Source organism: Gossypium hirsutum, chromosome A12 (assembly GCF_007990345.1).
Source record: "Gossypium hirsutum isolate 1008001.06 chromosome A12, Gossypium_hirsutum_v2.1, whole genome shotgun sequence".
Classification (NCBI taxonomy): domain Eukaryota; kingdom Viridiplantae; phylum Streptophyta; class Magnoliopsida; order Malvales; family Malvaceae; genus Gossypium; species Gossypium hirsutum.
Genome location: NC_053435.1, coordinates 17,330,309 through 17,342,053, shown reverse-complemented (window position 1 = coordinate 17,342,053; position 11,745 = coordinate 17,330,309). Strand labels below are relative to the sequence as shown.

General features: G+C 34.2%; 2 protein-coding genes across 5 annotated transcripts; one reads left to right on the top strand and one right to left on the bottom strand.

Moving 5' to 3' along the window:
• Positions 1 to 2,485: 2,485 nt before the first annotated feature.
• On the top strand, positions 2,486 to 3,718 carry LOC107925686 (uncharacterized). Its single transcript, XM_016856404.2, has 2 exons — positions 2,486 to 3,141; positions 3,243 to 3,718. Exons 1-2 carry the CDS (start codon positions 2,735 to 2,737, stop codon positions 3,244 to 3,246), a joined length of 411 nt encoding a protein of 136 aa, XP_016711893.1. The 5' UTR covers positions 2,486 to 2,734; the 3' UTR covers positions 3,247 to 3,718.
• A 726-nt stretch (positions 3,719 to 4,444) lies between these two features.
• On the bottom strand, positions 4,445 to 9,843 carry LOC107925663 (uncharacterized). 4 transcript variants are annotated; one of them, XM_016856376.2, is made up of 12 exons: positions 9,095 to 9,843; positions 8,925 to 9,009; positions 8,244 to 8,316; positions 7,724 to 7,813; positions 7,410 to 7,532; positions 6,779 to 7,288; positions 6,043 to 6,443; positions 5,824 to 5,923; positions 5,667 to 5,726; positions 5,493 to 5,579; positions 5,087 to 5,215; positions 4,445 to 4,926 (listed from the first exon to the last, which is right to left on the bottom strand). In XM_016856376.2, exons 2-12 carry the CDS (start codon positions 9,005 to 9,007, stop codon positions 4,624 to 4,626), a joined length of 1,959 nt encoding a protein of 652 aa, XP_016711865.2. In that variant the 5' UTR covers positions 9,008 to 9,009; positions 9,095 to 9,843; the 3' UTR covers positions 4,445 to 4,623. The 4 variants fall into 4 exon arrangements, with proteins under 4 accessions (XP_016711865.2, XP_040940037.1, XP_016711873.2 ...); XM_041084103.1 differs by having other exon boundaries at positions 8,244 to 8,319; positions 9,095 to 9,814; XM_016856384.2 differs by lacking the exon at positions 9,095 to 9,843 and adding an exon at positions 8,461 to 8,538 and having other exon boundaries at positions 8,925 to 8,989.
• Between the last annotated feature and the right edge of the window lie 1,902 nt (positions 9,844 to 11,745).

The window sequence follows — 11,745 nt, the reverse complement described above, 5'->3', positions numbered from 1 at the left end:
GTTAAAACACTTAAATGCTCAACTAGAATATTGTTTTATGACTACATACAATGATAGGAGTATAGAATAAAAGAGTGGTCCAAACTTTTGCATCTAAAAAGGCCATATTGTGGAGCTTCAAAAGCATATGAGTTTTCTACATTTATTTGTTCATGGTGGAGGAGTTGATAAAGTTCAAAACAAAGCCACCAAACCCAAGTTTTCTTAATCATCAAAAGTTTAGGGTTATAGTCACTTGAAATATCCATAAGCTTACTTGCTTAGGTTACATCGAATTTAAGCTTCATTTGGCGTTTGATTCTAAACTTTAAAATCATATATCTAATCCATTTTTGTAAGCTTATAAGATTTTCAAGACAGTGCATTATGGGGTGTGATTGAAACATATCAAAAATTAAGGTGGGAGAGAAGGAAATTTTGGTAAGAAAATGACATAAAAGGTTGGATATAGACAAGCATGAATTTGACAAGGGGATAAGAAAACAAATAAAAGTGGGGGGATATAGGAGAAAATTAGTAGAGGATCATTTGAACAATTGTTGATGGAAATGGGGGCAATGTAGACTGTCTGTCTTGTTGCTCATCTTCTTTTGTTCACCATAGACGCTTCCAACCTCCGACATTTTAAGGAGCAATTGTTTACTGTACATAATTTTAATTGATATAATAATAAATTTAGTTTTTGATATTTATACATTTTGTATAAATATTGACATAATGTGTAAATGTTACAAGCTAAATTTGTTAAATCAAGATCAAATTCTTAAAACATATAAATATTGTGGACTAAGTTTATTAAATCAAGGCTAACTTTACAAAATATGTAACTAAATTTATTATTATACCAATAAATAATATGTACAACTGATAGTTGTGATTAATTGTCCTTGGTTGCTTACTTTCAAAATTGACAGGGATCAAATTATTTTAAATTTTTTTTATAAGGGACTAATTTGCTTAATATTGAAACTAAGAGGTACTAAAGAGAATTTTTCCCTTAAAAATATAAATTAATGAAAAGGGGGAATCCATTATTTATTTTATTTTTATTTTTGAAAATGACTGAACAGATATATAGCTTTCAATTTGTTGCTGCCCATTAGTTATATAGGGAAACATCATAGCATTAGAAAATGGACTTTGGGTTATGCTGATTCAATGGGATTTCACTTTCCATTAGCAGGAAAAAAAAAATCTTTTGAACCTTGCTTGGACTTCAAGGTACCAATAATTTAAGAATGATATTATTTAGGTATTTGGTCCAAATTATAATTAATTGTTTGATTTTGATATCTAATTTCTAATTTCTTTAAAAAAAAAAGAAGCAATTAATTATTGAAGCTTTCAAATGAGATTGTCAAAATTTATTATATAATAAGATAAATAAATGGACCACATTCATTTTGCCTTTTCCACGGTTTCCTTTTTCCCTATTTTGTCAAACAAGATATGAACATAGTGGATAGTGGGCATAGATTATCCTTTTCAAACTGTGCACTATTTTTGTTATTGTGCATAAAGTTACTTGTGAGATGGGATTCAAATTTAACCATTAAATTATTTTTATGTTAAATATTTTAAAAAATAATTTATGTATATGCAAAATTAGTCATAAATCTGAAATTATACTAATAAATATATTTACCCACACGATATTAATTATCATGATATCATATTTTGAAAATAATGAATGAGATTGTAAATACGTAGATTTAAATTCTAAAAATATAATCTCTCAAAAATAATTAGATATGTTAAATGCATTAAATTAGAAAATAAAACGCTTAAGATTTGGCAATTTGTTGTAAGGCTGGGAAAAGAAATTGAGAAATCGAAAATCGATCTAAATTGTTGTGTTTTAAATAGTCTTGGTTAACAAGTTAAAAAAATTCATAATTACAATAGATTAAATTTTAATTTTTACGATATAAAAATAAATATTTTATATTTAAAATAATTAAAAAATATTATATAAAAATATATTGTGAAATTAAAAAACTTCAAAAATCTTGTACAAAACTTATTTTAAAATAGAATCAAAACAAATTATTTAAAAAATAAAACCAAAGCGAATGGAACTGAAGTTAGGGTTAATTTGTTGAAGTGTGTACCTAATACATATATGGGCATGACGCAGAAAACTAGAAGACAAAATAAAGTGCCGGTGAGTTGCCTTTTGGCTTTTATGCCAAATGTGACTTTAATTTGCATTATGAAGTGACCTTAGTGGCTTGTAATTTTCTTACCAGGAAAACACAAAAAAATACTTAAGCACATTTAATACACAATCAAATAGAAAATAAAACTTTTTTTTTTGTATTCAAGATTTTATTTAAGGGTTATTAGCCATTGGAATATTTTTAATTTAAAATTAAAAGTTATATTTAAGGGTTTAGGAATTTTGTAGTACTTAAAATACTGTGTATAATTCAACGACTGACATTTGTCCATAGAAAAGGGACTATGAGCTAAGTCGCACTGGGATTGAAATTCTTGTCACTACGGAGGTTTCGGTATCTAACAACTTAAATTCACACTTTACATCAAATTTCATTTGGGGAAATTTTTTACATAATATTTCCCCCAAGTATTGCATCCAGGCAGGCATATCATCGACAATTAATAATATAAAAACTACCCATATATATAAATGTAATGGATGCCCTCTCCATCAAACTCTTTTCTAGCCTTCCCTCAAACACACCAATAAAAAAGAATTGTTAGAGAAGCCTAAATGGGTGCCTGTGTATCCTCAACTTCAACCTCAAAACCAGGCAAAACAGTAGGAGGAGGAGGAGGATCATCGAGCGCAACCAAACGGTCATCGATGGCAGCCACGGTGGTTCACATGGATGGTCGTGTCCAAGAGTTCAGGCAATCAATCCAAGCCAACAACATCATTTCCCTCAACCCCGACTGCTTCCTCTGCAGCTCAGAGTCGATGTCCATCGGTACTTGTGTGCCTCAAATGCCTGCTGATGAGGACCTTCAACCTGGACAAATCTACTTCTTGTTGCCACTCTCCCAATCTCATAAACCCCTTACCTTGCCAGACTTGTGTTCTCTCGCCATTAAAGCTAGTGCTGGCCTTGGTAGATACAGTGTTGACCTCTCCTCAAGCCGCTCTAAACTCATTCTCAGGTGATGATCAGGGTGGTAACATTCGACATGTTCATCTGCAGGTTAATTCAGGGAATTTTTTTTTTTTGGCTAATGCTTTTTGCAATTCTTTTTTCATAAAGGTGACTAATATTATCTGAAATAGATTGGAAAAGTCAACGGTTTTCGATTGGATTGGTGTTTTTCACTTTAGGAAAGTACTAGTAGCCATCTCCATCTAACTTTGTTAGCCGGTTCATCAACCTTTCCAGCTCCTTGGAATTTAGAACTGAAGGCAACTTGTCATGGCCTATTGCTATGCTCAGCTCTAAGACTTCATTTCTCAATCTTCACCAGCCGTTTTGGTTGCTTTTGCATTGTCCTTCTATCATTTGTTTGGGACTGGTTATTGGGTTCATCGCCATTTTCGTTCCCTTCGAAGCTTAATATTATATACTTGTATAAAATTGTAAACACAACCAAGGCAAATGAATTGCTAGAACTACACAGAACCAGCAGTTCTGCCTTCTGTCAAGCCACCTACATATTTTTCAGAGCCATTCCAACTAATGTATCATAGTTTTGCAGTAGCCTTAATTTGATTTCAATTCAAAAGGAATTTATTAGGGTGTTGGGAATTTTAATTTTTTAACATACATACCAGAGATTATGATGCTCAACAGGTAGTCATCCTTGAGACCTTATATTAATAACAAAACCAGGAAGAAACCACAGAGATCGATCTTAGACCTATTGACTGTCATCTAAACTAAAGCGAGGTTGATATACCCTTTCAGTACATGTTTAATTGTCTAATCTACAATGCCAATGCCAACAGGCCTCTCAACCATGCCGAGGTTCATGACTGTATAAAGCTTTAGTCCGGTTTAATCAAGTGGCTAGTTGAGAGTGACTCTAGTGGAGTATAACTTAAACCGGCCAAGAAATTGGATTAACTAGTTTTGAAATCTGAATGGTTTTAAGTAAGACTTAGTTGCGTTGGCACATGAACATAGTCTGGGCTGGACCTCTCAATTAGCCAATGCCGACAGGCCTGCTCGCTACGTGCCAAGTGAACAAAATGGGTTCTCTGTTTGCAATGTATGCCTTGGCCTCTTTTATTCCTTTTATATAAAACAATGTTAGTCATATACATCTACTGCAACAAGTCACTGACACCATCATTTGTCCCATAAATGGTAACAAAGTTAAAGTTTTGCTTGCAACAGAACACAAAAACCCCACCCTTGGTCCTCATTGAAACTTCCCCTTTTAGCACAGCAGAAGATTCAATAGTTCAGGCATTCCAGAAAGGTTGGGGAGGAGGAGAAATAGATGCTTGAAATGATTTGCAAAGAAGTGCTCACATCATAACCGTATACAAGCCTTAATGCACATTCATTACACAGCCTAATAACAATTACATTACAAATATACCCTACCATTTCAACTTTGTACAAGGAAAAATGTGAAATCTTACAAAATGGAAAGCCCAAGCACCATGCCATTGATGCATATAGCCAATCATCTTACTAGTTCTTTAGATATTAGATACCTGAAGGTAAAATCGTGAGGACTCCATTCTATGCTCTTGCGGGATTTGCCTACCTGGCATTTTCTAATGCTCCTACGAAGCGACTCAGGCAAAGATTGTTGGACCATTTCGATAATACCAGCTTGACATAAACTCGAATCCTTTGCAAATGATTCCACGAGCTTTGGTAACAGAATTTTCAGGTCTTTGCGGACACCAAACGTAGCTCTGATGTATTCCTGTTTGGCAGTTTCCAGCTCTTGAATTACTTTCTTTGGGGTGTAGGCACGGACCTAAAGAAGAGGGACAAATATGATGACAAGGCTGAAATTTTCTATATAGAAAGGAAAACACCACTAGAACTCCAAATCGACATCCTTCAACTGGATCATAAATATCACATCATTTGTACCAATACTAAGGAAAAAACTCTGATTAAAGATGATGTAGTACCGCAGGATCAGAATGGTTTCCTGAACAGAGTGCAAAGTGCAAAAGTGGTTCTGGATGTTCAATAGCATATGCCTGCCTTCTGTCTCCAGCTTTAAACTTTGTCCTTGCAGAAATTAATAACCGAAGCCACTACAAGCAGAAGAAACCTTTGTCAGCTCCACCTTAAAAGATTAATTAAAACAAGCCCACTGGGAATACTTTTGTTGTGTATGATTTGAAATAATCGACAAATTCTATCTGCCTTTTTTATCTTTATCTTTAACGAAGAAAAGGCCAAGCAGAAACATCATTCATGGATACCATATACAAGTTTCTGACAAAGAATAGTCATTTTGACTAGAGTCTTGTCTCTACAAGATATTTAACAATCTTAATCGAGGACACAAAAGATGAGCTTGAGATCTACCTGTCCAGGACGAGGCATACGACATCCAAGGATGGAACTCTGTATCGTATCTGCACTAATGGTGTGACCCCCAATGTTATACGCAGCCTGTATAGTACGAGGTATAAGATAACACATTCCATTCCACTAGTTTCATCATTCAAGACAAGCAGTAATGAATACAAGTTAGCTTACTCTCAACAGTAGAAAGAATCTTTTCACATTATTTTGTGGAATACCATAAGCCAAAAATGCCTATATCATAGAAGAAAAGAAAGACTTAGTACAAAATATCGCAAAACTGGAACCAAATCTGTAACAGCAGATTCTTTTCATTGATGAGACTACATACATGCATCACTAGTGAATTGTGTATGTTTATCCAGAATGCCAGCTTCTCTTCATGTCTCAACTTCCTTGGATCAACTTCTTCCAGTTTGCAGATAAGAGACCTATAACAGAAATAATTTGATAAACACAAAAGAGATAGAAGAGGATCAAAGATCTCATCTTTGTTTAGATGATAAGAAACAGCTTTTCTTCTGATGATTGCATGTTATAGGAGACCCACCTGAAATTTTGTAGCAAGTTCTCCACCTCGGCCAGTTTTTCACTATCTCTGAAAATCCATGGCACTTCAAGCATTGTGCTATATGGTCCGCTAAACTCTTTAAGTCCTTCAACATGGAAAGGGTTATCTAACCGTACATCAAATGATGAATTATTTCTCAACCCCGGACTCAACATGTCATGCTGCTCTTGTGGAGAAAAAGCACTGGCTGATGACGCGGATGAAATGGGAGATGAAAAGCTGTTTTGGATCAAAGGTGGGTCCGTAAGCTTGCAATATATAACAGACATACACTTGATCATATCCTCAGAAAGCTTGTTTGGTGTGTCTGGAACATGATCAGAAATGCAAGTGCCAAGATGCTCGGCCAGACTGATTATATTCGACGCATTCTGAGCATACTGTAGCATAGAGAATCAAGCAAAAGTTAAAATTACAAGATCTCAATGTGTCATACACATCACATGTGAGATTATTCTCCCATAAATGTAACTTGTTCTCTTGGTGGATGCAATCAAAAGCGGGTGATGATGATTGAATTACAGTAGCTCAAGCATGGAGAGTGGAAACTTTGCAATCATTTATTTGAAGGGTAAAGTTGTTGCACGTTATTTTTCCAGAAACAACAAATTACTGAAGGCTCTATCAACATGTAATATGACCAGAAATTAACTGAACAATGTAAAGTACACAGAAATACAAATTCTCAGAAGATTGCATGGTACAAGTACGTTACCTCCATCATGGACAAAGGTTGTGAGTGGCAGGCACGCACGGCTTTATCAGCCAAAGTCTCATCCAGAGGAGATGTCCAACTCGGAAACTTTGAACGCTGTGACAGTGTGGAATAACAGCGGTTAACACTGGAATCTAATAGTTTTTCTCCTACAATGTCAATAGGCTCCTTCCATGAATTCTCATTGTAACCAGACTGCACAGCTGAATTATCAACTTTTGATGCATCATCATCAAGTCTAGGAACTTCCAAAAATCGCCCACTTGGAGTATGCACAGGTGTTTTTAACCTTTCATCCTTTTTACTTGGTGTATTTACTGGTGTTTTTAACCTTTCATCCCTTATACTAGGGGTATGTATAGGTGTTTTTAACCTTTCATCCCTTTTAGAAGGCGAAATAGATGAAACTTGTTGATCAAAGGCTTTCCTATACAAGGAGAGAAGGTATTGTTCCAAATATACAACTTCCAATTCTAAAACAGCAATTTCCTTGATTAGCTCCGTAGGTGGCTGCGGAAAAGCAGTGCCAACTGTCAAGAGGGAGACATGAAGAATGCATAATGAAAGGGCAAAAAGTCAAGAAACTGAATTTGGAAAAATTCCCAGAGAAATAAGAAGTCAGAAGAGTTGCCTTAGATACGGAGACTGGTGTTTCATTTGTATGCTCATGGGAGGAAATTTGATAACCCAGTGCTGTTTCTACAGCACGGCGAATATCAAATTGATCTTGTAATCTTTTCTCAAGCTGCAAGATCTGCACAAAAGATTTTCGGAAAAAAAAAAGAAACAAAAAGAAATTAATATGAGCAACAGAACTTCAAAATTTGTGAGCTGCAGCCTAATCTTGGGTCACAATAGACCTGACCAGGCCACTCCCAAACCAAATTCAAGCCCTCTGTAACCCAAGGATGAGTACAATGAACAAAAACAGATTCAGTTCTACACCTCTTGCTTCAAAGTGCTTTGCACCTCGGTGTGGGGGGTGGAAGATTGCTTCTTCTGGGTTTTGACAGAGTTCTTCAGGTGCCTCATATCCTGGTACCACATAATGGAAAAATATTCTTTAGCATTGATATAGGATGAGCCTTTTGTCATTGATATGAATGATTAGTCTAGTGAAAGATGCTAAACAAAGGCTTATATCCTAGTTTTTCATGCATAAATACAATCATTTTATCCGGCTCCATCTAGATCTATATTAAAGATTTAGATTACACGATTCCCACTTGGAACCTCCTCTTATAAACTATCATATCGTAGCAATAAAGAGGAAAAAGGGGACAAAAAAAGAAAAAGAAAGAAAAGAGGGAAAGAGATCCTTGTAATAAATATATATGGCTGGCACTCTACTAGGCCTTTGCATTGGATGCATGAAAAAAGGAGTCATTAGTCAAAGAACAATAAGATAATCAAATCATTAACTTACAGATTACTTTTTACAGCTTAAAGGAAAAGGGAAAATTACCAGCTTTATACGATTTGATTCTTCAAGAGAATCATCCAACCCATCTTCTTCAACTCTTTGCTTATCAGACAAGCTGCTATGTGACAAAATCAAGCACCATGAATCAATAGATAAAACTTTGCACAAAGCAGGATTTAAGGACAGCCATTGCAACTCGTAGCCGTCTCATTACTATTTTGCAAAACTCAAACCAAAATATTTAATTTTTTTTTCTCACATATTTCTACAAAGAAGGAGACCAAGGGTGTCTATTCATCATCCGCCCCGTATCAGTGATCCACTTAGCTACCATTTTCTGAAAACCATCTCAAAAACGGTTTTCATTTGCTTGCAAGTAACTCACCTCTGACTTATTAATTACAAGCGATACTTATAAAATAAAGAACAAACAAAAAATCTTTAGCAAAGAAAAGAAACATTTAATGACAGAAGCTAATTTTCAAACTCCATTTGGACCCCTGAATGCATTTAATGAACAACCAAAAGTAGGGGGTATGGACATAGAGCCAAATTAATAGCCAATTGTGCCTTTAAGGTTTTCTACTTCTGTAAATGCTTAAAGTTCCCAGTTTTTCTTTAAGCAAACCCCATTTCAGAACTCGTTCCTGTTAGACAAAAAGCTTAACATTTTACAAGAAAGGTGATCCCAAACAAACAAAAGTCTTTTTTTTGAAGGGTCACCTCTTGGAACGCTTATGCCTTGAAGATGTCACTTTCAACCCCAACATTTCACTTTCTCCACTGCCTTGAAGTTGAAACCCCATCACTGAGAAAAATAGCATCAGAGATAAATTGCGTTATATCTGAGCAGAAAAACCAAAAGACAGATGAAAATGTATCAAGGCTTTTACCAGTTAGGCTCTAAAAGAAAAAAACAAGGGGAACACCAGGGGGTTACTGAGGAAGATGAACCAGCAGAGTGCACTACACACAATTTGAGAGAAGAGAAAGAACAAATGGGGGTTCTTAGAGACCCTTGATTACACTCCAAAACTAAACTTGTCTTCTTGCATTTTCAAGTGTACTGGGACTTCAAGGAACTACCCACAATGCAGAAAGTGATCATTTTGCTGATAAAAAACACCAGTCTGAAAATTAGCAGAAGTCTGAAATATGCTTTTGCATAAAACCCACAAATACGGATAAGGAAAAATGAGACTTTGTTGGCTTTTGACCAGCGTTTCTTTCTCTTTTTTCTTAAGTTGCTCAATTTTCACTCACTCAAGAAACCAGTTAGCTTTTGTAAATTAAGGAGGCTCTCTTTCTTTCTTTTTCTTTACATTAAAAGATGTAAAACCAGCTCGTGGGCTTCAAGGGAAGAGGAAAGTTGGCATAGGTATACCCCCAACACAACACAACTCAAGCTTTGTTTTTTTGACATTATCCCCCCTTTAACGTCAATTGTCAAATGTCCAAAAGTAGTCACTGTTCTTCAATCAACCGACTACCAGAGATCTTAAAGTAGACAAATTGAAGAAAGATAAATAATACCTACAACTATTTAGAGCTTAGAGAAAAGAATATTTTAGCCCTCACAATCATATATTTATTGATACCTCCATTAGTCAATTTCTAATTTCTTTTTTCCCTTCCATTGTTGAAGAGCAAGTGGGAGTTGGTGACCATCCCTCCTTCCCTGTCTCATCCTGTACTAATTACTATGTATCACTTTGTGTGATTCTACAATCCATTCAGTTTCATGTATGTTAGACATAGGATTAGTATTAGAGACATGGGTAGCCATTAAATTTTCTTTTAATTACCAAAGTATTATTTAATTTCCATTGATTTCATTTAGTAATAAGCCAAAACTGGAGAGGTACAGAAATCTGGCCACCTGAAATTCTTGTCTTAGCTAACATGTACATCTTTTTTCTCCACCAATCTGAAAAGAACAAAAGAAGGTCCCCCTCCAACTTTACTGTAGCCATGAAGTTAGCTCAGCACTTAACTTGATCTTGGTGCATTCTATTCACCTACTTGTTTGACACAAATGTGAACACCACCCTATCACATGTGTACATACACATGACAAAAGTTTCTGTCTCATGATTGGCAACTGGACATTTAACAAAATCATCATTTACAGTATTAAAATGGTTGTTTAATATAGGTGAAATGATGGTTAGTTTGATTATTTGTTGAATTATTTCAACCCAAAGGCCATGAGTTCCCCTAATCTACAACCAAATCTGGTATCTGAGTTGGTTTTTCAACTAATCTTGTACAAACAATGCTGTAGCAAATAATTTGGGGTATCTGGCAAACCCCCCCCCCCAAATTTCATTAATATATTATCAAACAGGCAGTCCATATAATATCCAATAAATCGTTAACAGTCTCAGTTCTTCTGAAAAGCAAGTGCTTCCAAAAATAACGGATTATGAACACTAATCAAGGACTTCAATTATGTCCAAATGTAAGTTTCTAACACAGGCATAAAAAGTTTTAAAAAAAAAAGTAGCCTCTGAACCTCAAAAGGGATGAAAGGTAAAACATTGGATGCCTAAAGGAATATGAGGGTTTTGTGGGGTTTCTCTTTGTCTAAATCTTCTTTCTTTTAGGACAAAATAGGTTCCTAACCAGATACCCATATTGTCTTGCAGTATCAAAGAGACTAACATTTGTCATAGAATCCACATAATTAAAATAATCAATAAAATATATGTACATATGCACACACATATATGATTAAGGAGCTTTGACCTTCTATAATATCAATAGAAAAAAGTAAAAATAATAAAGTAAGGTTGTGCGTGTTGTAAGGTGGCCAGGTCTCTCTTTTTGTCGCCATACTCAACTACTGAGAAAAAAAGGTTTTTTTTTTTTTAATAATCACTGCAACAAGGAAGATAAATAAAGAGTTTGCTTATTGAAAAACTTTCTATTAATAATTGTTTACTTGGCAGCTTTTTTATAATGAGAATGCAGAAAAATCCAAAAGTCCTGTCTATAATAAACTAATGGATGTAACAAACAAGGTAGCTTTGGGAGGAAAAATAAAAAGAAATGACGTTTTAATATGATTAAACTTCAGGATTAAGGATTGCTAGATTAAGGGAAAATTTTGGGTATTTTTGTTAGTTGCTGCTGGTTGTTTATGAAAGCGATTTTATTATAGTGAGTATTGAATATGAGTATGTTAAATTTTTATATTAAAAATTAAATTATATTTTAATTTTTATATTTAAAAAATAGATAAATTATGAGTATGTTAAATTTTTATATTAAAAATTAAATTATATTTTAATTTTTATATTTAAAAATAGATAAATTACTCATTGTATATTAGATAAAAAATAATTAATTATTTTTTAAAAATTTATCAATATTTAATATTAAAAACTATCCTTTTCTGTCAACAATAAATACACCTAGCATGCCTCGGATCATTATAAACTAATTTTTTAAAATATAAAAGAAATTATCAATTTTTAATAAAAGAAAAAGATAAAATGCAATCTGTAGAGGGTTCTATAATACTATTACTGATGTTTTCTCT

Coding starts and splice junctions, on each gene's coding strand:
- LOC107925686 (XM_016856404.2), top strand. CDS start 2,735: ATGGGTGCCTGTGTATCCTCAACTTCAACCTCAAAACCAGGCAAAACA.
- LOC107925663 (XM_041084103.1), bottom strand. CDS start 9,007: ATGGGGTTTCAACTTCAAGGCAGTGGAGAAAGTGAAATGTTGGGGTTG. Junction 8,320..8,924: donor AGGCATAAGCGTTCCAAGAG/GTGACCCTTCAA, acceptor TTTGTCACATAG/CAGCTTGTCTGATAAGCAAA. Junction 4,927..5,086: donor GAAACCATTCTGATCCTGCG/GTACTACATCAT, acceptor CCTCTTCTTTAG/GTCCGTGCCTACACCCCAAA.